The sequence below is a fragment of the Candoia aspera genome, chromosome 5 (genome assembly GCF_035149785.1).
Source record: "Candoia aspera isolate rCanAsp1 chromosome 5, rCanAsp1.hap2, whole genome shotgun sequence".
In the NCBI taxonomy this organism is placed as follows: Eukaryota; Metazoa; Chordata; class Lepidosauria; order Squamata; family Boidae; genus Candoia; species Candoia aspera.
This window is the reverse complement of record NC_086157.1, coordinates 108677904-108704994: the sequence shown is the minus strand read 5'-3', so window position 1 is coordinate 108704994 and position 27091 is coordinate 108677904. Positions and strand designations below refer to the sequence as shown.

At 41.1% G+C, this 27091-nt stretch overlaps 1 protein-coding gene across 1 annotated transcript in view; it reads right to left on the bottom strand.

Annotated features, from left to right (window-relative positions):
* LOC134498585 (protocadherin Fat 3-like) overlaps positions 1-27091 on the bottom strand; it is a 198314-nt gene that overhangs the window by 63733 nt on the left and 107490 nt on the right. The window contains exon 2 of the mRNA XM_063304743.1: positions 10994-11308. Coding sequence (XP_063160813.1) covers positions 10994-11308 — 315 coding nt within the window. The remainder of the gene's footprint in view (positions 1-10993; positions 11309-27091) is intronic.

The window sequence follows — 27091 nt, the reverse complement described above, 5'->3', positions numbered from 1 at the left end:
CTCCAGAATATGTGAAGTTGTGACCATAGCACTACTTGTCTACAACTCTTTAAAACAGCTGCATCTTTTCCTGGGATCGCATAGTAGGCAGCTTTCCTGATCCTGGAAACAGAAGCAGCTGCTCTAAAGATGGGCCAGCAAGCATTAGGTTTATGCCTTGTATGTTCTGAAGCAGCTTTCCAGAACTGAGTCCAAAGTGATGCACAGCCCTGGCATGCCATGCCTCTGCCTTTAGCTCATTATCTCCAGTTCTGCCAAGATTGCTGCAGCAGAGGTTATGTCTGGTCCAAGAAGTTACCACATGGCATTCTGGAAGATTATGGTGACCCATGATTTATGAGAACACCGCTGATATGCCTACTACCTAACAAAATCACAACAAGTCTATAAAGGAGTGCAGAGATGCTTATTTCTTTCTCTTTTTGTACTGAAATATTATGTTCAAAAAATCATATCTGAATTATGCTAAAGTGGGGTGGGCTACAAATTCTGTAAAACAAAGAAATGTTATGGTTTCGTGGTTTCCGTGTATAAGGTTGTTGCAAGAATGAGACTTCAAAGGGACAGATTGGGATTCAACAGATTGGATTGGTCCACGAAAAGTCAGAGGTGGTGCTTTTAAACAAACAAAAGGTCAGTCAGCTTGCTGGGCTAAATGAATATATTTAACTTGCTATGAGGCGGCTGCTTGGACAGCACTCGACAGTTACATGACTATTTTATATCAGACATGGCTGTCACTACGGCTCCAAAGGTACATTAACGTTACACAAAGAGCATGGAAATGTCAGGTAGAGAGGGGGCAGAACAGGCAAAGGACAGAAAGAAGAGCACGTACCCATCACAGATGGACGAGGAACCTTCTATAGAGTGATAATGGAAAAGGCAGCTTGAACACTTCCAGGTATTCAGGATGACCCATTTTTATGTGCAGAACAGTGGTTCAACATTTAGTATGGGATAGTTTGCAAAATCCTGAGATCCTTTCAAGAGGGCAGTTTAAGGCAAGGGTGGGTAGGAATGGAGAAGTAAGAGTGCTATTGAGAGAATTCTACTCAATCTTCAATCTAGACCAGTGTTTCTCAACCTTAGCAACTTTAAAATGTGTGGACTTCAACTCACAGAATTCCCCAGCCAGCCTTGCTGGCTGGGGAATTCTGGGAGTTGAAGTCCACACATCTTAAAGTTGCCAAGGTTGAGAAAACTGATCTCAACTAATTCTTGCATCTGTTACTAAAGAATAAGTATGGAATCTACAACAAAATCTTGCAGTGTAGCTTGTTCCTGTTCAAGGACATAGCCAGCTGTTTTCTCTTCCCCAGCATTTAGGGTTTCCTTGAACTTGCAGAATTTTCCCTTTCACTGGAAAATGTTTAAGGGCAGAAGTTCATCAGGATAGTCTCTGAAGCCCCGCATAATTCTATGCCTAGGAATTATATATATGAATAGAAGCAAAAACTCTGATTTATACTCTACCGTTTAGCAAAGACATCAAAAGCCCTTAGTCAAATGGTAAAATTAAATCTATCAGCATGAAAGCAATCCTACGAATATTGACATAGAAGTAAGCTGCCCCGAGCTCAGTGGTACTTATTTCTTAGTTGGCTGGTTTGACTAAATAAATGATCCTCAGACCAGGGACCTATAACAACCTTTTGTTTTTAAGAAGAAATGTAAAATGCTTGAACAGAAGAGTTACCATTTATACCAATAGTGTGAAGTAGAAATAAAGCCGCATAAGGAAGAGAAAGAGAATGCCCAGTTTCTTATTTATTATTTTCTGTCTTTTGCTGTGCTAAATTGCCATAAACCATATTTGAAAGCCCCATTATTTCCTCCTTCACTTGCCAGAGCAAAAAGGATAGTTTCTTTATCTTTGCATTCTGGCTAAAGACTTATCTCCCAACTCTGGGAAACGAAAATAATAATGAAGTCCCGGAATGGCACTCTTGCTTCTATTACATCACTCCTCCATTTGGGGAAATATAAGTCTCCACATATGGATAGTTAGATCATAATGAACGTATAAACACAGTGTATGAATTCCTGCCTATACTCAAAAAGGTCAGCCTTCCCAAATTGGATAGCCTCCAGATGTATGAACTTCAGTTCCCAGAATTTTCAGCAATGGTCAGGATGGCTAGAGTATTATGGAGTTAAAGTCTACAAATCTGAAGATTGCCAAGGATAAAGAAGATCCAATAAGGATCCCCCATCTATTTGTATATATTTTTTTCCTGCAGCCATCTAGCTTAGCTATTCCTTCCTTCCTGTGCCTTCAAGTCAGTGTTGACTCCTGGACTAGTCGCTGCAGTTTTCTTGGCCAGGTTTTTCAGAAGTGGTTTGCCATTGCCTCCTTCCTAGGGCTGAGAGAGAGCGACTGGCCCAAGGTCACCAGCCGGCTTTGTGTCTAAGGCAGGATTCAAGTCACAGTCTCCTGGTTTCTAGCCTGATGCCTTAACCACTGGCGCTCTATCTATTCCTTAGTGCTTCTTAAATTAGTAAATTAATTTTTAATTCCCAACAGTATACCTTCCAGATGTTTCAGATACAAGTCTACTTTGCAATCAGCATGATCATCGAGACATGCTGACCGATGATGGCATCTGTAATCCAATACATCTAAGAGTTCATGACTGGCTTCACCAACCACTGCAACTCTGCAGTACAAAATTTTTCCATGGCTGGAAGTCCTGTAACTTCACCCCTTCATCTCAATAAATCTTGTTAAAGAGAACTCTGTGAGAATGGTTCTTGGAAAATGGTTCTTGGCAGTTTCAGCAGCTGCCAAAAAGCCTGATAAGCTTTTTCTCTGTCTCTCTAGGTATTATTATCTTCTGTGGAAAGATAACATAATTTCCAAAGAGGTGTAACACATGCCTAGGGACACTATTCATTTATTTTAGTAAATGATATTATCAAAAGAAAAAGCATGACCTTCTTACATTACATAGCCCTGATAATTCCAGGAAAAGGGTACTTGTTGGGAAGAGTGGTGCCCTATGCCCATCTAGCTAATACACTGGGGTCATATCATACACAGATGGCAAAAAATGTAAGTGATCCACTTCCAAAAAACATCCTTGCTGTGATGGATTAGGGCAACAAGGAATTTTCACCAGAATGTATCTTTCAGATGTGCTGGGACTGCAATTTCCAGGAAGCACAGATGAAACCAGACAGAGGAAAAATGTTGGACTACAATAACATAAAAACTATTCTGGTCATTCCATATATACATACTGTATATCCTTAAAAATGCTTCCTTTCATCAATCTGGCAGACTGAGGATTGCGTTTAGACAATACAATCAAATATGCAAAACAGAGAGAGAGAAAAGAAACGTCTTTTTTTTAATACGGATATAGTTATAAATACTGATCTACAACATCTCTAGGCTGAGGCCATGGGTTCAAGCATTTCGTCTGTATAATGAGAAATCTTACTTGTAGCATTGCTTGACAGAGAGCTAGCTGTACCCAAAACTGGCTAATCTTATTTGCTGCAGCTAACTAAATTAAATTGGTTGAAATTAGTTCTTCTAATTTATTTTATCAAGATTGCAAATTTATGGCCCCTAAAATGCCTATGTAGTGTTACTAGCTGCACTCATCTGGGCTTAAAATGCTAAGCAGAGTCAAGCCTAACTTGTACTTGAATGGGAGATCTCCAGGGAATCCCAGGGATTTAAGGCAGACTGTAAAGCTGATAAAACCGACCCCCAAAAGGCAATGAAAACAATTTCCACTGTGCTGCTAATAACACTATATGTATATGTCCATGAAGTCTCTAAGAATCAAGTTCTAGTTGATGGAAAACTTTACTTTGATTGTAGTTGATATCTACTTGATATTCTTGGTCATGCAGCACTTGGATTCACAAGAATTGATGGAACATACTTGAAGTACTATAAGTACAATTCTCACTTGTAATTTCAGTAAATTTGCTGGCAGAATGCTGTGTTCATCTTTGATATCTAACCCACTGCATTCAGTCTGTCTCCTTCCTTGAGTCGATGGTTGCCTGACAGATGTTATTCTTAACAATATGTGAAAAACACCTTCTTTCCAAAGTTTTTTTTTTAGCTATTACATCAAGGCAACGAGATGATGAAGCACTTTAATCCATCAATGTGGATATGTCAGCTGAATAGTTAAAAAGTTGAAGAACAGCAATCTAGTAAGGTTCTCTAATTCATTCTGGACTTTTTGTTTTTAAATCCTTTTAAAAAAGAAACCTAACAGCCAACAAATGGAGAACTTCGTTTGATCTGCCTTTTTCGACAAGCGGATGTTGTCCATACCTCCCTGTCACCCACTATGTGTTTCGAAACACGCATCTCCTGCTCACCTAGTAAATATTGGGACAACGTTCTGGCCAAATAAAGAATGAATCAATTGTCTTCATCCCATTACATGTTGTGAATTGCTGGTTTTAACATGATGTGGAAAACTGCTGCTGGTGTGAAGCGAGAGTGGATGTTGTAACAATAAAGCCCAGAGGTATCTGCAGGAGCTGATGGTTTTTCAAACTGATGAAATAAGCAATGCATTTTGTACATGCATTGCAAGGGCACAACACTTACTTAATCATTTGTGGTCCGCTTGGCCCTCTTTGGAGACCTCTGTTATAGACATCTTTAGGCATTCTCCAAAGAACGTTATCCAAAGGATGTACAGGAGCATGCTAAGATGTACAGGAGCACACTCTTGCATGCACAATAATGTACACGCAAGACTAAGTAGCTCAGTCTTGAGTGTACACTATTGCTCTCTTTGTTCAATATTCTTACAAATATACCAAGGGAGCTTTTGAATGTAGAGCTGTACCTCCACTGACATCATTGTCATCCAAGGAACTCAATATCCTCCATATGCAGTTTATACAGATGCTTGTATTATGTGTGTAGAAATCTAACCTTCATGAACATGTTGCAGCAATTAAAAAGTTCTCTCTTTCAGAAATAAAAAAGCAGGGGAAATATCTGTTACACCTTAGAGATCAAATAAATGACACTGCTGCCAACGAAATGCCTGCTCTATTCCCAGTGCTTTGAGACACAGTAGAAGACAGGAACAGATCTCAAGATTAAAAGTCAACAGGAAGAAGCCAGACCATCAGCAAAGAATGTTGAGTTTTCCTGCACCTATAAAAATAAATATCTGTATCCCCAGTTGGAGAAATACTCCCTTGTCCTTGCATTTGAATGTTGTACTACTTAACTGCTCCTCTGCATACCGGAATTGTAATGATCTGATACTGTAAACAGATTTACATAAGCTTTCCCATTACATTCCTTTAAAAAAATAGGTTTGAGGAGTGAAGGTTAGGGTAGCATTTATAACCATTTTTTTACTCAAATTATATATCATTTTAAGGAGTAGAAATATTTTTGTAAAACCATTTTCAGGGGAGGGAAGGACCCTTGGAAAACCACTGATTTTTTTCGGTTGCTGTATGTACTGTACACATGTACATATTGGGGGAGATGGGCGGTGACAGAAATTTGAAATATAATTAAATAAATAAAAATGTGGCCACCTAACATGGCACAACTTTACCTGTCTAATATTAAAGGAGGACAGGGTACTCAGTGAAGTACATACAAGTTGCCGTATCTGCTACATAGGGCTGTTGCCACCATTGTTCTTGTGATTGTGGGACTGGTTGTCCACCAGTCTCCAGCGGGAGAAGGTACAAACCAGAAGATGCAAATTCCAAGTTCTGAAGCCTAAAAAAATTAGGTTCAGAATGTTGATTTGCCCTGAAGCCACCTGGCAGCACCTTGTTAAATCAGAGATCCCAGGAAAGATGCAGCTTCTGTAAGGTATCACCTATAGGTGTGGCATGTACTCCAGTGTACTGTATATCCTGCAGCATGTTTTCTCCTTGAATCAGGACCACTGTATGACCATCCCCACTTAACAGGCTATTGTCTCTGCAGGTGGCAGCACCTTGTCAACCTGATCTGGGCCTGGAAACGGGGAGAGGCTGGTTAGTTTGTGGATGGGGCGCCTTCTGGAAAACACAGGACTATAAGCTAGATTGGGGACTGGAAAAAACATTATTAAAAAAAGCAGTTGTGGGCCTGTCCCTGAAGTCACCAGAAGCTGAGCCTGATCCAAAGGAGAATTCACCTTCTATTCTGTTGCTAAAGTCCAATCTGTTTAATTTAGCACAAGGTTGTGTAAACTACCAACTGTAGATTGCAACATCTCGTTTCTGTACCCTCAACAAATTAAGACTGTATCAACAAAATTTTGTGATAAAACAAGCCAAATTTCAACTGTACAGCCTTTTCTAGCTGACTTTTCTCCTTCCTTCCTTCCTTCCTTCCTTCCTTCCTTCCTTCCTTCCTTCCTTCCTTCCTTCCTTCCTTCCTTGTGGAGAAACTGCTCCAATTTCCCAATTTCAGCCTTAAAAACTCACCAAAGCTCACCAAACAGCTCTAAACCACCTATTTGGGGGCCAATTTTAGCTTAATTTGTTCACTGGCGGGGGTTGGGGTTAAGTGTGGAAATGAGAGAAGGCAGCAAATTCCCTTCCCACCTTAAAATCCACCCCTAACCCCAGAAAAAATACCTGAAATCAGCCCAGAAAATAGAGATTTGGGCTTTTAATGTGAGTTGCATGATTAATTCCTATTTTGATGTTATGTATGCTTGAAACACATCATTTCAAATAGTCTTCCAGGGCCGCCTAGAGGGCTGGATGGGTGGTAGTCAATTACGCCAAGATGGTACCAACAGGTACAGACGTGGCCACCATCTTGACCTTTTTGAACCCCCTCTGGCAGACATCCCTGTTCTACATAGAGGGGGTGAGCATTAAGTGAGAATGGCATTAAGTGAGCAGCCTTCAGCAGCTCCAGGTTTTCTGTCCACGCATTCATATTATGGGCTCTCATCCAGTTTTTCAATGACTCTACACTCCTGGTAATTTCAGGGCAGTAGTGCCAACTGAATAAAGGTTTCTATGTACAAAAAACCCTTTGATGTGTCAATATCATTCCAGAATGTAATTGCTAGCTCTTCCGTTAGCAGTTTGTCCTTTTTATTTTGAAGAGCATGATGGTCTGAATTAAAATTCATCACTTCCCTCCGACCACACAAAAATGTCATAAATCGAGGCAATAAATTACTGCTACGGGTTGCTGTGAAATTAATACTTATATATGGGAAATAAAACCAAAAATTTATAGCAGCAATCAATCTGCTTTAATGTATGTAACTCTATCATCTGCTTTATTTACTTTCTTCCCTTCTCTTCCCTAACAAACCCCTTTTCCAGGAACTGCAAAATTGAAAGGCAATGGCTTGTTATGAATGATATTCTGGCCATTGCAAAAAATGTCACATTACAAGAACTATTACAGGACGTAAGGCTACTGATTAATGAAGACTGCATGAAGGTGGAAAAATATCATTGCCAACAGAGTAACTGCTGGGGGCATAAGCATCCAAGCTTAAGATCTGTAATATATCAATAATATAATTAAGGGCACCTTTTCTAAACCTGCACTCTCCAGTGAGACTGGAAATTTTCAGTTCCACAGCTGGAAGGCACTACATTAAGACTAAGCTACATATGGAATTCACATGATCAGAATTTCAGTACAAACGGAATCCACACACCCAAAATATAAAGATTAAAACCCATCCAATGGTGCAGGAGTTACCTAAATGGGAACTCATAAGGAAAACTAGGATCCTTAATTTGAAATAATATACGTTCAAAACCTATTTAATTCCATTTGCAAACTCTGAAATCATTAGTTCTTAAATGCATTTTGACTAGATTTTCTCAGTGGCATTTACTCTTCTTCTTTTCAGTTCCTCCAAATATTTCTGTTTGAGTTTTGAAGTACATGTCTGTCTGATATACAGTAAATACAATTTTGTAGGGTAGTTTTATCACTGAAATGCATTAAAATTCCTTGCTTTGTACTTTGTAGGAAGTATTTTCTGTATCTTATGTAAATGTACTTATACATTTAGGGCTGATAAAGTATTTTAAACATTGTAGTCAAGTATTTAGTTTCAGAAAATTATTGACCTTCACGTTTTTGTTCTAAACAATGGTTTATTTGACCTAAAGTACAATAGGATTTTTTTTACATATTTACATAGTACAAATAATAAGCTTTTGAAAGAACAATGTCACTGTACATGATACCCTGTATAAGCAAGTAAGGTAAGCCCCTGTTTTCAGGCACTAGAACCATAGATTATAACTGTGGGCAAACTGCCAAGCTAAATTCAGACATTATGTAAAGGCAACTTACTTCTACTTTGGTATCTAAGCTGAAAAGCAATGACATTTGAGTTAAGCTGTGCTTTGGGGGGTACAAGGGATATTACATAGCACCTCCCAGTCCTTGGGATTATGTAGGTACTGTTTGAAACTGCAGCACAATCTGGTTTTAGGTTTAAGGACTTACTTCCACATGCAATGTACATGCCATCTACACAAGAAAGAACATTTTTCTTTTCAAATCCAGAGCTCCACACAGTTTTAAATTTTATACATCCTGGGAGCTGGAAGTATAGATGAAAACCATGGAATGAAAGCTGAATTGGCAAACGTTTGTTACAGCCAGCATTTTATCTAAGGGAAGTTGCCACATTAAGAATGAAACTATGGCATACTGGTGATCAAAGCCAGTTTGTGCTTGCTGGCTGGGAAACCCCAACCATGTAAGGATGGAAAACCCAGAAGCAATGGCTAATTGTGACTGAGTGCTCCACCCTTACCCATTGTTGAGAATGAGGGAAGGATGAGTGACAGTGAAGGAACAATGGGCGAGAAGGGAACAACCAGCAACGGTCCCACCCGCAACAGAAGATTTGGGAAGCCATCATCAAGTGAACTGTCAGCACAGAGGGAGGCCACCAAGAATGCTGAGAGGAAGGGGTGGGCCGTGGAAAAGGTGGGAAGCTTCAAGAGGGAGGCGGGAGGAAGTAGAACCCAGTCGTGGCTTTAACGGAGTAAGATACAGATCTAATAAAGAACTCCACATACCCCTAGTGGCTTGTGCTGTGAGTTACTGGGCTTAGATCTTAAGATCAAATTTCTCACAAACCATAATTTTGGTCATTAAATCATAACAAGAAAAATGACTGTTGGCTTACGATGTCTACAATGAACCAAAAGAAGGGGAATGAAGGGTGAGATACAAGGATGGAAAGAGATACAGAATAGGTTTTAAATGTTGCCCATCCCTTCATACGGAAACAACTCAAGTGAATAATATAAACGTCATACAATATTTGTCCAATTTTGGGAAAAAAAACCCAGAGGTTTCTAACCAAACCCATACATTTGACTGGAAATAGTGTGCCCTTATATATCTGTCTACTCACACACATTTTAATAGTTTAACTAAAATGGCATATATTTGTTTTGTCATTAGCGAAGATGTTTAGTCTGTAAATTATGCAATGACAGTCAACGTATATGACTGTATTAGCAAGATAATGGGTGAGGGAAAAGTAAATTATGTCACTCAATATCCAGCCTTACACCACCCACTAAACCCTAAATTGGGGTTGACAAAATATAATTCACATGTTCACATAACATGCTATGCTTACTCATAATATGGCTTAATGATGGTTAGTTATGAAAATGGTTTTCTACGACACTCTGAACCACAAACAGTTAGATTCCAATACTGTGCCCATGCACTACAGTCAATAGTTGTTTCCCTTTAGATTCTCATACCCACCAACAAAAAACCTGTCTCTTAGTCTTGGTATTTTCAAAATAATGCACTTCTATTTGCCTTTCCATCTTTCCTTTATGAAGTCCCGTCAGAAAAGGCTGGACTTCATTCAAATGGTTTAAGCAGGCTTCATTTCAGAAAAAATAGGTTCCACGTGCAAAGAATATGTCTGACAACATCACAGCAAAACAGTTTCTGAGTAAGTTAAACATCAAATAAAGGATATTTAAGCCCACAACGATGTGAGCGTTGTCACATCAGAGATGCTCCCCAAATATGTCTCTCACATGGTTTCCTGATTAATTTTTCATTCTTATGCATAATTAATTGGATAACATTGACAAAAAATGGCCTCTTACATATACGTGAGCGATTTTCCAACTAGCCTTGTCATCTGGATTTTACATTGTATTTATTTGCATATTATATCTGTATTTATATTTTTATGGTATTTTAATGTTTTATCTTGGCTGTAAACCGCCCAGAGTCCCCACTTTGGGGGAAGATGGGCGGTGGCAAAATTTGATAAATAAATAAATTAAAAAAATAAAAATAAAAAAGCACCAAAGTATCTATTAAGCTGCAATTTCTATATGTCACCATTTTGAGTGTGCTACAATCATTCCTATTAAAGAGAGATATTTGAATTAGCATTATTCTTCCCTCAACACAAATAACAAATAGCACTATGACAAATTTAACTACAGTTCGAATGGTAGACATACCAACATTTGTACAAGCATCAGGGACAAGCCTAATTGCTAGACTGACTGTCAAATGAAGAAATCCCTGGTTATGAACTGTAAAAAATTGCCAAATTTTCCCCAGAGAGCATCAATGGGAAAATCTGAACCATTTACATATAAACAATTAATTGATAGCCAATTAACATTATATGCAAACAACAAAAGACATACTACTGGAACTGCATCTACTTTGAAGATTATTAAAAGGCCAATTCACATATTTTACATTGAACAAACTATGGGGAGCAATTCAGATGCAACAGGAGCTCCATCTGTGTTATGACTTGCAAATTGAACTTCAGAATATGTGTGAATCTGACACAATTTTCCATTTCTTTCCATTTTCGTGTCAACTTTCACCTTGTTTTAGTGTTCCAGATTCCTGAAAACTAACCACAAAGAGCTGTGAACATTCTCTGAAGTAGAAGAACAAAAGACTGTTGGAGGAAAAGCAATATATGCCAAGAAAACCTTTCATAATATGCATACAACCATTCTTGATAAGCAAGAAAATATCTCATACCGGTTTTGGTGTTGATGGCGAAAAAGTTCTGGGGGTTCCCACTTGTAATCCTGTACGACAACTTTTCAGTAGTGCTGGAATCAGGATCTTGTGCCTGTATCTGAATAACTGAAACATCCTTGGGGGAATTTTCCAAAACAGATGGATAATAAATGGGTTCAGAAGTCAAGGGAGCATTGTCATTTACATCTTCAACTTCAATGTAGACCTCAATGGTGGTATAAAGCGGAACAATGCCACGGTCTGTTGCATACACAGTTAGCCAGTAGGCCTGACTAGTCTCTCGATCAAGGATATCACCTGTGTATATAACTCCTGCAGAAAGAAAAGGGAAAAAAAATTGGAATTGCAGAAAACAACAGTGAAATATTTCAGGTACAAACCTCCCTAACAAAGGAGTCTGTGAGCAAACATTTTGGAAGCCATATTGTGAAACCAGATGATTGAATCCAGAGAGTGAAGTGATTATTTCAGATTGGTGTGCAAAAATCAGACCTTACTGCAGCAAAAGGCTTCTGGCACCATTCTCTTTTCTAGTTTTTTCTTCCTGAGCATCCTTCTATTGGGCTATTCCACCAATCTCCCAGTGCAAGGCAAGTATTCCTACTTAGGACCATTTTTGTTCTAATCTTCAGCCCCAAAGACTTTCAGAAATCATGGTTTCGGAGGCCCATGGGTTGCAAGTATCCCACAGGCCACAAATTGCTCGCCTGTTATTTAAGCCAAAGATTAGTACTTAATCTTGCGCTTAAGTAACAGCCTCCCCAATCTTCCCTCTACTCCATTTCTTCTGTAACCCATGCATAACGCCTGAGCAAAGCTTAGAGCTGTCAATTCAGTTTTAAACCACTCTAGTCAAAGTGTGGTATATTCCAACCAAAGTAGCAGATCTGCACCAACCTATTTCCTTCAATGCCAGAGCTGCACGAACTTCTTCAAGTCTCGAATACAAGGCCCCTGATTCAAGTCTTGGATCAGTGCATCAGGAATGCACAGTTCTGCAATTGGCTTTGCACATCTGTAATGGTATGTGGGAATGACCTTGGGAGACAGGGTGAAGAGATGCTGCCTAGGGAATGGTCAGATAAGAGAGAGCATAGCCCACAGCTGGATAGTGGGCAGGTCAAGAGGCTCAGAAGGGACCCTCCCTAGTTTCTCGGGCTGTAAAGGAGATGGCTGGAGAATTGTACTTTCAGACTTGCACAATTCTGTTAATGGAGCTTTACAATAAAGTAGAATAAGCTTATCTGATCGTGTTTCCTATCTGGTCTACCTGGTAAGGCTGACAACATTGGTTCAAAAACTTGGTTCTGAAAACCATGGCCTTAAAGTAATGTTTCCATAACTGAAACCTCTTTCCCAAAGGGCAAACCTGTTTTTTTCCCAACAAGACATAAACCTTTTAGCAGGAAATGTCACTTACCTTCTCACTTGGATTTTCTCATCTACCCACCCAGAATGCTCAGTCACTTCCGTTCCCACCTACTGCACATGCTGTCTCCTTCCCATCCGCCACATGTACTTGTAATCCCACCCCCTCACCAACATACTTTTGGCTTCTTCTCCTTCTCACCATGTCTGTTCTCTCTCTTTCATCTCTCCCCCCTCCCACACACACAATTTTTTTTCCCTGTATTTTGTTTCAAAAGCTCTGTATGTTAGGGAACACTGCAAATGGAAACACATTCAGATTTGTTTTTTTATGGGTCTCAATTAAAAAAAAAGTTTAAAAAGGTAACATAATGGTCCAGAATATTCCTGTACATCTCTAGTTACAGCTGAATTGGAAAGCAGGGCACAGGTTTTAATTTTTTAATATTTTCTATGTCCCATCCCTCCCTGTGGCAAAGTTCCACCTTGTTGATGTGCTTTTCAAATACTCTGCATGTGAAAAACAACAGGGTCCACTTGTACCTGATTCAAATACAATTTATTCACAAGTTCAAAACACTCTTAAGACTCTTGGCAACGTGCCAATGTAGCTGTTATGCATGGTAGGGAATTGAGAACTGTGATCTGTTCACTGCCTTCTATAAGCTGTTTCTTCTAAACTTCCACTAGACATTTGTTTCAGTGTATTAAGGATGCCAGGGGACGCGGTGGCGCTGCGGGTTAAACCGCTGAGCTGCTGAGCTTGCCGATTGGAAGGTCGGCGGTTCGAATCCGCGTGATGGGGTGAGCTCCCGTTGCTAGTCCCAGCTCCTGCCAACCTAGCAGTTCGAAAACATGCAAATGTGAGTAGATTAATAGGTACCGCTTCGGCGGGCAGGTAACGGCATTCCGTGTAGTCATGCCGGCCACATGACCACGGAGGAAGTGTCTATGGACAAACGTCGGCTCTTCGGCTTTGAAACGGAGATGAGCAGCGCCCCCTAGAGTCAGACACGACTGGACTTAATGTCAAGGGAAACCTCTACCTTTACTATTAAGGATGCCACAAATAAGCTTTTCTAGTCAGAATTAGTTATTCCTGTTCCCTGGTGGTAAAGGCTTTAAACCATACAACAACGCCAGTAGTGAGGACTAAAGACAAAATTCAGACCAAAAGACAAAGCAGTAAACATTTAGTAAGTAGGCTAAGATATTAAAGTACACAGGGATCCTAAATATGTGAATATTTTTGTTAGCCAGAAAATCCTCTTCTAATGCTTCCCTTTTTCACTGGGAAGAAAAAGTGGAGGGTAAGCTGAGCTACTGTATTTAAGCCAACTTGAGAAGCAGATCTATCTATCTATCTATCTATCTATCTATCTATCTATCTATCTATCTATCTATCTATCCATCCATCCATCCATCCATCCATCCATCCATCCATCCATCCATCTAATTTATATAGCCTCCCATCTCACAAGAAGTGACTCTGGGCAGCATACAATAATCAATGCCTATCAGCAATGCAGAATCACATTCAACTGCCAAGGCTTTGAATAGCAAATGACAAACAGTGAAACACAGGGTACAGCTCAGTTATGCAGCAATGATTTTGCTTTGTGTTATACTGCTTTGAAGACTGTTTCTGAACTGGGAATTTTATTGCATAACAAAGAAGCGCACAATGCACAATGCTATCATGCAGTATGTTGGCCCATGAAGTGATTCAGACAGGCAATGACAAAACAAAAGCTTTCACACAGTCCTAATCAAAATAGTTGATCATCAGGACATAAATACATCTCCAGCTGCCTGTTGGCTTTGGTGGGAAGGAGACAATGGACACGGACAAGTTTCAGAGAGAAGCAGGAAGATCCTTTAAGAAGAATGTCTTAATCAATGCAACTATATATCAGCATTGGGTTGGTGAACTAGGCTCATTCCTGGGAGGATTTTATTAGGAATGGCACTGAGTACTTAAAGATTTGTGGGGGTTTTGGTGGGGGGTTGCCATGATATCCTTGAAACTAGTGACCAACAGTTTTTCAAGCTTCAGTTGGACTGGCTCAAGTTTCAGCATACCATTTGTCTTAAAATTGGGAAACACTTTGGGTGACCTCGAAATGATTTCTGGATCAACTGGAATGCCATCATAACACCAACGCATCCATTCTCTACTTTTATTCTTTTATTTGCAAAAGCTAAACCAGAACATAATCCAGGAACTGTCATGTTTTCATATGAAAAAAAAAGTCTTAAATAAATGCTTGCTAGACAATATGAACTTTGGAACAAAGGAGAACACTGCTGACTTCAAGATTCAATGGGCTTTCAACCAGGGAAGGATGAGAAGAAAGAACTTAATTCATTAACTTACATACTGTGAAAGGACTCAAGTACTGAGCAAATTGCCAGTATCAACTGCTATTAATTATTTTTTCTTTCTCTCTGGCTTTTAAAGTAAAGCTTCCTTTGAATTAGACTCAGTTTCTGATGACTTCATGGCTACTTCCACATGGCTCTCTTCTGAACAATATGGAAACAGTCTGACCTTCACTTCTAGGATTTTTTTGAAGTCTAACCCACAACCCTAGAATTTTCTGGTGGCCTCCCCTGCAATACTATCTAGGTTTGACCTTGTTTAGATTTTTGTCTAAGCAAGGATGACTAGATGGACAGCCACAAACGTGAATTAACTCAATGAAAGAAATTAAGTCAGTTGTTGATCAGAAGAGATACTACAACTACTGCTGCTGAACTATAGTTTTACAATATACTTGTTCACATATTTTAACATAGTAGGTCTGGATTTATCTGTATTCAGAAAATAACCTAAAGCTGAATTTTTGTCTCTGTTTTTACAAGTTCTTGTTCAGGTGTTGTGGATTCATTATGTGGTTCTTTTAACCCACCTTCACAAAAAAAAAAAAACACCACACAATAGCTATTACTAGTGGAGGCAGGACAATACACAGTCTGATAATGTAAGACTACAGGTATTTTCTATTGCACCTGGTACAAAACTGCACCAAGTGGCATCCAGTCATTTTGGACTCCAGTTCCCATAAGCTTCCAGCCAGTGTGGCCAATTATCAGGGATAATGGCAGCTGGAATCCAAAAGAACTTAAAGGCAGCAGCTTCCTTGGCCTTTATTAGAAATTACATCAGGAGGTGCACAATACAGGGTTGCTATTTTCAGTTCACCAAGTCTTTTAATCAGGTTTCCCCTCTTTCTTGTTTCTGAGGTTTTCTGAATGACTCAATTTTCTACTTCTAGTTTCTCTGTGAAATAATATCACCCAATGAGACCTATTACTGAGTTAACCTTTATCTTGGCTTCTAATTGAGATATAGTATGCCCTCTTGTCCACCGAGCGCCTACAGAGAGCTGGCTTACTAAAATGCACTCAGATTAGGGAACCTGCTAGAAGTCAAAAGGAAGAACCATATAGATTTCCTCTCTCCTCCCGCCCCCGCTTTTCTTCTCTCCTTGTTCTTTTCTCTTCACCAAAGTTTTTTCCCCCCTAACACTGGACTGTAGGAAAAAGCTAAAGGACAAAAAATTTCACTCCAAGGAAGGGGATGGATGCACAAACAGACGGTCTTATTTCTGATTAATACTGTGAATTAATGCTGCATTAACTGGAAAAGAACGGGGTATTTTAATAGCTAATGTCTTCCTCCTGTGAAAATTTTCCTTTCGCTAACCCACAGCAAAGATATCCACATGAGCCTTCTTCCTTTCACAAAAAAGAGATCCCTATGTTCATTTCATGGTTCTAAACAAAGCATGATTTGTTGTTTTATTCCACCGGGCTTGGTGGAAACAACAAAAAAAGTTATTTTCAGTACTAGTTTGCAAGGATGCAATATAGCTTCCTGTTGTGTCTGAACTGACAAACTATGGTTTGTCTCAAAAAGGAGCAATGGCAGGATGGAGCTTAGAAATCCAAGGCTAAGCTATACTGTTATTTGATTTGCTGTGTTATCTATACTCAAATCTTGGGTCAGGCTGTGGCTAAGGAGGATCACCTTAATAACTGTCTATGGATTACTGTCTTAATCACAGTTGTCCAAACCCAGATGAATGACAAGCTGAGTCCTCCAGAAAAACCATGTGGATTCAGGCACACCTGCAAAGCAGAGCTGTTCCTGCACCACTGCAGAGCAGCTCCCACATAGAAGAGAACCTGTTATGGCAAACATAGGACAGGCGCCTCCTGAGGCCACTAAGAGAATGATGAAATGTTGGCTGAATTTAAAAGGAGGGAGGAAAAAAATCTAGAATTTAAATTCAGGAACACAGCCTATTGAACCTAAGGGCTATGATTTCTGCATACTGCAATGGACGAATCTTCTGTGACTACATGGCTTCATTCCTATCTGCAATACGGAGAATAATCTTGCTGACTAAGCCAATTCCTAAATTAGGAGTCAAATAACAGGAGAGCTGAAATTTACAGTCATGCCTCTGTGAAGCCTGACAGCTAGATTTATTCTTTGATACCCCCATCACTACAGGAAGAGAGCTTTTCCCTAGTGACCAAGGATTAGACTATGATTTCATGTGCTCTGGCAATCTCTATACCACCAACAAGTTGCCAAAGTTATGCTCCAGGATCAGAAGCAACTGTTGACCCAATGGACCAGTTAGCCTAGACAATGAACCATCTCGCTCAGAAGGGGGACAAAATCTACGAATGGACCTCTACCAATTCTAGCCCAAAATGCTAGAGGTGTAGGAGAGGAGAATGCAGAAGCTGCAACTCACCAGCATTGAGTAACCCCCATCCTCGCCTGGTAAATACGATCAGAATCCAAGTAAATTTACGGCCTGCTTTGCTTAATGTGAATTAGACATCCTGAGACCTGAAGATTTTCCCAACAGTAATATCCATGTAAGATTTATAATTGGCATAAGGCCAAAGGGAGCTACAACCTTTCTGATTTGAAACAGCTCAGACATGGACAATTGTGCTAATTTTGTGGCATGCCTGAGAGCTAAATTTGATGAACTGGACAAGCATACAATTGCTAACAATGAAATCCACTGCCTCCAACACAGAAAGTGTTTGGGGTGGGAGTACGCAGCTGAGTTTCAGCTGTTAACTCAGGATGTGGGCTGAAATGAAAGAGGCATAATTGACATCACTACACAGATTCCGTGAATTATGTCATTTGCATCAATTTATTTCATTTGTATAATGTCATTACACCAATTATGCAAATCAAGGTGAATGATGTAATTTAATATTTTATTGATATCTGGGATGACGAACCCCACACCTCAAATGGTCAGTTAAATCAAAATTTCACTTAATTAAAGTCTCTGAAAATGGAAGCTGATTGCAGTAGGGACTTAGATTCTTTTCAGGTAGAAGGAAAAAAAAAAGCCAGATACCATCCTGATGTATAGAATTCTGTACTGTCAAGGCCCTACCTACTATTTGTTGCTTTTTACAACAAATCTACTATTTGTTGCTTTTTAGATCATGCTGAAGGTTTCTAGACAGGAGCGAACCACAGTAGCAAAGCAATTGATCAACATATGGATCTGGCTTTCCTTTCTGCCTTGTCACTGCCCTAGGGAGAACATTCATCTTCAGTGACAGGTTGATCAACAGGAGATCTAAGGACGGCTGAGTCTAGGAATGCGCTGAACCTCCAAGCTGTAGTAATATACATAGAATGTATATACGTATATTCTATATACACATTCATTCTATGTATATATACATAGAACGTATATACAGAATGTTCTTCTATAGTCAGGTCTTCACCAGTATGGAACTTTGAGGGCCGCAGTTTTGGGTCTCCTCCATTTTGTAAAAAATCAGGTAGATTATGCAAGATTGAAGTCTGTCACAATTGTTTCATCCTGTTGGCCTATTTTATGTGTTGGACAAATAGCTAGAACAGGTTCAAAGACCAACTGTGGTGATCCAGGTTCAAGTTACTAAATTTGGCAAACATCTACATATGATCTTTATCAAGTATAGCTCATGAAATTAGCCACTTCTTAGATATTATGCCTCATGGTTTACTCTTTCCTCCACCAGGCCCCTTCCTTGTTTTATTTCCTCTACTTCAGCGTTTCTCAACTTCAGCAACTTTAAGATGTGTGGACTTCAACTCCCAAAATTCCCCAGCCAGCATGCCGAGGTTGAGAAACTGCTCTACTGTATTTTAGATTGTGAGCTCTTGCTAAGTGTCACACAAAAACACCAGTGAAGCCAGGAGGAGTCACTGATCTCAAAATGATGGGTGCAACTGAGCAAGCGATTCCACACCTTTCCATTGTGTGTTACATGCTTCACTTGCATGTTGAAAGGAGTGGGACTTTGATTACCTACCAATTTGATATTATTGACCACCCCACACTCAGATGTCTCTGGTGCCACACACAATGATGTTATCAAAATGATAAGAATATATATCAAGAGTCAGCATTGTACTAATTTTTATTTATTTATTGGTGTGTCTTGACTCCTGGAAACTGCCTGGGGAAGTCTCTGAAGTTTTCTTGGCAACATTTTTGAATGTGGCTTGCCACTGCATACTTCTAAGGGCTGAGAGAGGGGGACTGGCCCAAGGTCACCCAGCTGGCTTTATGCCTAAGGCAAGACTGGAATGCACAGTTTCCTGGTTTCTAACCTGGTGCCTTTAACCACTGTACCAAGCTGGTTCTTGTTATGCAACTTATTTCCAGGTAAATGTAAGTCTTTGCTAATCTGCACAAGGGGATTTGCAACAGCACTGATTCCAAATCACTTTGCTTCATCCTCTACTAAAGTCAGAAACATTTAGGCAAGTGCTCACACAGAGAGTGCCATAAGCAGAGAACGTCAGTTTTAGGAGAAACCAAATATGTGTAAATGAACACAACTGCAGGAAATTTTACATCAACTGTGTGCATATATGAATAAAACACTGAAAAACTGTCATGTCTGCTGGCCCACAGAGCTGGCCTTGAAGAACATTCAGAAGCTTCAGCTGGTCCAGAATGCAGTGGCATATGTGGTTTGGGGGCACTCTGTGATATGTCTGCGTACATGAGCTGCGATGGCTCTCAGTAGGCTTCCAGGTGCAATTTAAGTGCTGGCTGTCACCTTTAAAGCCCTACATGATATGGGGCCAAGTTACTTCTCACTTGTGGAATTGCTTTCCCCCAGTAGCTTCTGCCCATCCCACCAGATCTGGCGAAGTGGGCATGTTGCAGGTACATCGTCACTATAAGTCCCACAAAGCATGCTTTCTCTGTCGTGGTGCCTGCCCACCCCCCGATATGGACAGCTGCAACTCTACTGCCCTCTTCCCCCAGGCACTGGGGCTGAGAGGTTAGTTATGGGAGCTCTATATGTGATTAGTGGCTTCGTGAATTTACTGAGACTCAGTTTGGGATTTTAGGTTTTACGAGATGCCTTGTTCTTACTTTGTTTGCCATCCAGAGCTTCTTGGATAAATGAGCAGGTGCTTACATTGGGATAATAAATAAATAATACAGGGAATGAATTATGGTCTCTACACTGTTGTCCCACAACCTGATTTTGGACCCGCACTCACACTGGCTCAAGGATCAGAAGATTTCTAGTCTAAAACTTCCAGATGGTATTATATTGGACAAGGATGTTTTACACTGCTTAATGGAGGTTTCAGGCTTTTGACAAATGTCTATCCATCCTTATTTGGACATGCAAAGGCTGAAGCTTGCCTACCAGACATATGCTGTCAAACTGAATAACAACCCCTTACTTGCTGCAAGTGCCATAGACCTCTAAAGAACACTGGAATTCCTGGCAAGGTTTTTAAAGCATGTGTTACCCAGCAAACATCTGATGCCAGGCAATTAAAGGGCTAGTTCCACTGGGTTGCATGGAGCACTGTGAATCAACTAAAACATCTGCTAATTCTTGCAGCTAGCAGCAAGCAAGAACAACGAAGAAAAAACACAGAAAAAGACATGCCACAGCCTTACCTGCCACTTACAAATTTCTAACACAGGTAAACCCTACAAAACGTGCCAGGAGATCAGTGCAAAATCTGGCACATCATTAACCAGCAACTTTAACCACCTGGCTGTCTAAACACACCAAAACAATGGGCACAGAGTCCAGGTGTAAAACAGGGCAAAATGATTTGCTATATTAGGACAGGAGAATGCCTCTGGATGATGCTACAAATTGATGGAATTGCCCATCTCTCTCTGGTTTGTGTTTAGCAGGCAAAGAAAAGGAGAATTATTTCTACAAATTTATAATTTAGAAATGACAGCAGTGCATCTGTGTATGTGTGTCTAAACTGAAATATCCACATATAAGTAGTCTGGATTTTTTTAAAAATAGAGTGTTTCTTCTTTTCATGTTAATAGGAAAGGATAATTAGACATTTACATTACTTCCTGCTGGGTTGCAATATTAATCTACTATGATAAAACCCACTGGAAACAACACACCATTGGAACCTGGAATGTAAGATCTATGAGCCAGGGCAAATGGGATGCGGTTATTGGTGAGATGTCAAGATTAAAGATAGACATTTTGGGCGTCAGTGAACTGAAATGGACTGGAATGGGCCACTTCACATCAAATGACCACCAGATCTACTACTGTGGACAAGAGGACCACAGAAGAAATGGAGTAGTCTTCATAATTAATAGCAAAGTGGCTAAAGCAGTGCTTGGATACCATCCAAAAAATGATAGAATGATCTCAATTCGAATTCAGGGCAAGCCATCTAACATCACAGTGATCCAAATATACGCCCCAACCACAGATGCTGAAGAAGCTGAAGTAGAGCAGTTCTATGAGGATCTGCAGCACCTACTGGACAACACGCCTAAAAGAGATGTTATTTTCATCATGGGAGACTGGAATGCTAAGGTGGGCAGTCAAATGACACCTGGAATTACAGGTAAGCATGGCCTGGGAGAACAAAACGAAGCAGGACATAGGCTGATAGAATTTTGCCAAGACAACTCACTCTGCATAACAAACACTCTCTTCCAACAACCTAAGAGATGGCTTTATACATGGGCTTCACCAGATGGACAACACCGAGATCAGATTGACTACATCCTTTGCAGCCAAAGGTGGTGGACATCTATACAGTCGGTGAAAACAAGACCTGGAGCTGACTGTAGTTCAGATCATGAACTTCTTCTTGCACAATTTAGGATCAGACTAAAGAGATTAGGGAAGACCCACAGATCAGCTAGATATGAGCTCACGAATATTCCTAAGGAATATGCAGTGGAGGTGAAGAATAGATTTAAGGGACTGGACTTAGTAGATAGGGTCCCGGAAGAACTCTGGACAGAAGTTCGCAACATTGTTCAGGAGGCGGCAACAAAATACATCCCAAAGAAAGAGAAAACCAAGAAGGCAAAATGGCTGTCTGCTGAGACACTAGAAGTAGCCCAAGAAAGAAGGAAAGCAAAAGGCAACAGCGATAGGGGGAGATATGCCCAATTAAATGCAAAATTCCAGAGCTTAGCCAGAAGAGATAAGGAATTATTTTTAAACAAGCAATGTGTGGAAGTGGAAGAAGACAATAGAATAGGAAGGACAAGAGACCTCTTCCAGAAAATTAGAAACATTGGAGGTAAATTCCAGGCCAAAATGGGTATGATCAAAAACAAAGATGGCAAGGACCTAACAGAAGACAAAGCGATCAAGAAAAGGTGGCAAGAATATACAGAAGACCTGTATAGGAAGGATAACAATATTGGGGATAGCTTTGACAGTGTGGTCAGTGAGCTAGAGCCAGACATCCTGAAGAGTGAGGTTGAATGGGCCTTAAAAAGCATTGCTAATAACAAGGCAGCAGGAGACGACGGCATCCCAGCTGAACTGTTCAAAATCTTGCAAGATGATGCTGTCAAGGTAATGCATGCTATATGCCAGCAAATTTGGAAAACACAAGAATGGCCATCAGACTGGAAAAAATCAACTTATATCCCCATACCAAAAAAGGGAAACACTAAAGAATGTTCAAACTATCGAACAGTGGCACTCATTTCACATGCCAGTAAGGTAATGCTCAAGATCCTGCAAGGTAGACTTCAGCAATTCATGGAGCGAGAATTGCCAGATGTACAAGCTGGCTTTAGAAAAGGCAGAGGAACTCGGGACCAAATTGCCAATATCCGCTGGATAATGGAAAAAGCCAGGGAGTTTCAGAAAAACATCTATTTCTGTTTTATTGACTATTCTAAAGCCTTTGACTGTGTGGACCATAACAAATTGTGGCAAGTTCTTAGTGGTATGGGGATACCAAGTCATCTTGTCTGCCTCCTGAAGAATCTGTATAACGACCAAGTAGCAACAGTAAGAACAGACCACGGAACAACAGACTGGTTTAAGATTGGGAAAGGAGTACGGCAGGGCTGTATCCTCTCACCCTACCTATTCAACTTGTACGCAGAACACATCATGCGACGTGCTGGGCTTGAGGAATCCAAGGCTGGAGTTAAAGTCGCTGGAAGAAACATTAACAATCTCAGATATGCAGATGATACCACTTTGATGGCTGAAAGCGAAGAGGAACTGAGGAGCCTTATGATGAAGGTGAAAGGAGAAAGTGCAAAAGCTGGCTTGCAGCTAAACCTCAAAAAAACCAAGATTATGGCAACCAGCTTGATTGATAACTGGCAAATAGGGGGAGAAAATGTAGAGGCAGTGAAAGACTTTGTATTTCTAGGTGCAAAGATTACTGCAGATGCTGACTGCAGTCAGGAAATCAGAAGATCCTTAATCCTTGGGACAAGAGCAATGACCAATCTCGATAAAATAGTTAAGAGCAGAGACATCACACTGACAACAAAGGGCCGCATCGTTAAAGCAATGGTATTCCCAGTAGTAACATATGGCTGCGAGAGCTGGACCGTAAGGAAGACTGAGAGAAGGAAGATCGATGCTTTTGAACTGTGGTGTTGGAGGAAAATTCTGAGAGTGCCTTGGACTGCAAGAAGATCAAACCAGTCCATCCTCCAGGAAATAAAGCCAGACTGCTCACTTGAGGGAATGATATTAAAGGCAAAACTGAAATACTTTGCCACATAATGAGAAGACAGGACACCCTGGAGAAGATGCTGATGCTAGGGAGAGTGGAGGGCAAAAGGAAGAGTGGCCGACCAAGGGCAAGGTGGATGGATGATATTCTAGAGGTGACGGACTCGTCCCTCGGGGAGCTGGGGGTGTTGACGACCAACAGGAAGCTCTGGGGTGGGCTGGTCCATGAAGTCACGAAGAGTTGGAAGCGACTAAACGAATAAACAACAACATCTATATATCTATATCTCTTGTACCAGGTGGTACCAGCTGGAGAAGTACCAGGGCCTGAAGGAGGAACTAGAAAGGATGTGGAAGGTGAAGGTCAAAGTGGCCCCAGTGGCGGTAGGGGCACTTGGGGCTGTGACTCCCAAGCTGGGAGAGTGGCTCCAACAGATCCCAGGAACAACATCAGAGCTCTCTGTCCAGAAAAGTGCAATGCTAGGAACAGCTAAGATACTGTGCAGAACCTTCAAACGTCCAGGCCTCTGGTAGAGGACCCAAGGTTGAAGAAGACACATACCACCCATAGGGGTGAGAAGGGATTTTTTTTTTTAATGTAAAATCACATGAAAGTGCATCCAGCACACATTTGGATTATATAGAGGAGAGATCTATTAGATACCTCTGATATAAATGGTGAAGGAGATCAATGTCTGTCCCTTTCAAATGATACTCAAGAGGTAAATGTCTGATCAGATATCCTGGAAAAGCATCAATTGGTGGATAGTTCTGGTTGAATTCTGTTTGACTGGGGCAACAGGATAGGCCATGAATTCCTGCAGACACCTTCTGTAAATACTTTTGGAACACAAAAAGGGTAGATGGCTTCAGCCAGTGCTTTATTGAGAACATTTCCAAATATCCAGTATACAGCATCCAGTTTTTAAAAAAAACATATATTTTTAAACAGTATCCAGTTTTAAAAGAAAATGGGTTGGTAAGGAGCATCCTGGGAGGCTAAAGGAGGTGGCCTTCTGATAAATTAAAATGTTCTGAGTTGCATTGGCCACTACACCAGTACAAATTAAAATGCCTCACCATGGCAACTGTTCTGTTGGAGCATCTATTGGATGTTAAAGATAACAATACTGGAACTGCAGGTAAGTTGTTTATACCTTTAAAGTACCTGAAGGGAAGGGAGATCAGCACATGGCTTTTCTTTTCTCTGAAGTCCCATGTTTTGCTTTTCCAGCATTTAGTGTCCACATTAAGCTGCCAAAAAACTTCACAGAATAGGCTGAACTACTTCAGTATATCCCAGGTAATCAATCTCAAATAGCTGTTTCTGAAAGCTCTCTATTGCCATGTTATTTAACTGAGATCTAGAATGAAAGTGAAGGAACTGGAAGTATTCCTGAGGTATTGATACAAATTCAGAGGAAGAAAAATTAGGTGAAAAAGCTTATCTAATATGCAGACAAGAAAAATCAATTAAGCATCATTAGAAGAGAAATGAGTTCAACAAATAATGACTTGCAAACAAACACTGGAGAAAGCTGTTACTTTTTGTCTCTCCTGCAAATATGTAGCAAGGATTTAACATTAAAGATATCAAAAACCTACTTAAGTCGGTTCATCCTTGGGGAGAATAAATTTGGCTCCAAGTTTACAAATCTATCTATCTATCTATTTATCTATCTATCATATTTCTTCACCATCCATCTCAATAACGACTCTGGGCGGTTTACAGGAGAATTTAAAACAGTAAAAAATTGAATACCAATTAAAAGAGATACATTGTAAAATATACATATGCAAGTTTACTAAAAACTCTAAAATATAAAATATGCAATCTAAAACCCAAGATGGTGAGATCACAGTCTTGATAAAATTGCAAGGACCACATCAAGGTGCCAGCCACCCCCATGACAAACTATCCCCCCTCTCACCCCAAGCGAGGTGGCAAAGCCACATCTTGAGCCCCTTTTGGAAGGTGGGGAGAGTGGGGGCTTGCCTTACCTCTGGGGGTAGCTTATTCTATGGCAGAGAAGGCCCTCCTCCTGGACCCTGCCAATTGGCAAGTCTTCATGGACAGGGTCCATGGCATGCCCTCTCTGCCTGACCGGGTGGGATGGGTCAATGTAATGGGGATGAGATGGTCCCTCAGGTAACCTGGGCCCATGCCATATAGGGCTTTAAAGGTGATAACCAACACCTTGAATTGGACTCGGAAGCAGACTGGCACCCAGTGCAGCTTGCGCAGCAAAGGTGTTACAAATGCTGACCTTGGGGCACCTAAAATTGCCTGTGCGGCTGCATTCTGGACCAGCTGCAGCTTCCAGATATTCTTCAAGGGTAGCCCCATGTACAGCGCATTGCAATAGTCTATATGGGAGATAACAAGGGCATGAGTGACTGTTCGAAGGGCTTCTCAATCCAGGAAAGGGCGTAACTGGTGCACAACATGAAGCTGGGCAAAGGCTCCCCTGGCCACGGCTTCCATCTGCTCTTCAAGCAGGAGCCATGAGTCCAGGAGAACCCCCAGGTTCCACACTGGGTCTGTCTGGGCAGTGCAACCTCATCCAGAACTAAGATGGTATGTTCCCAGATGCAGAGGAGCCCCCAATCCACAGCCATTCCATCTTACTAGGGTTCAGCTGAAGCCTGTTGTTCCCCATCCAGACGCCTACAGCTTCCAGGCACCGAGAGACGGTGGTAACAGCGTCACTTATGTCACCCAAGATGGAGATGTATAATGGAGTATCATCAGGATATTGATGATACCTCACCCTGTGGTGACGGATGATCTTGCCCAGTGGTTTCATGTAGATGTTGAAAAGGAGCAGAGAGACTACCAAGCCCTGAGGCACCTCATAAAGGAGGGGTCGAGGGTCAGATCTCTTGCTCCCTATCACCACCGATTGGGACTGGCCCTGGAGGAAGGAGGTGAACCAGCACGAAACCACACCACCCACCCCCAACTCCCAGAGCTGACCCAAAAGGATACCATGGTCGATGGTATCAAAAGCCGCTGAGAGGTCAAGAAGAGCCAGGATACATGCACTGCCTCCATCCTGCTCCCTCCAGAGATCATCCATAAGTGTGACCAAAGTTGTTTCCATCCCATATCTGGGCCTGAAACCTGATTGAAAAGGGTCCAGATAATCCGTTTCATCCAGGATCCTCTGGAGCTTCAACGCCACCACTTTCTCAACCACCTTCCCTAAAAAGGGAAGGTGGGAGACTGGACAAAAATTGTCCGGCACAGTGGGATCCAGTGATGGTTTCTTGAAGAGGGAGTGTACCAGCACCTCTTTAAAAGCAGCCGGCAACACTCCCTCCTCTAAAGATGAATTTACCATCGCCTGGACCCACCCACACGTTACCTGCCAAGCTGCCTTCACCAGCCAGGAGGGACAGATCTAACTGACAAGTGGTGGCATTTACAGTCCAGAGAACCCTGTCCGCTTCCTCAGGCCTAACAGGGTCAAACCGTTCCCAGATAAGCAGGTAAGTATGTTCCCCAGGCATCTCCACAGGCCATGCCTCATGCTTGGCATCCAACTTGGAACGGATCTGAGCGATTTTATCCTGCAGATGCCCAGAAAACTCCTCTGCGCAGCCCTGTATAAGACTAAGTTCCTAGGAGACCCAGGGTCAAGTTCTCATTCAACCAAGTAGCTGACTCAGTGACACAGTATCAGTCATTCCCTCAATGCAAACAATCTCACAGGG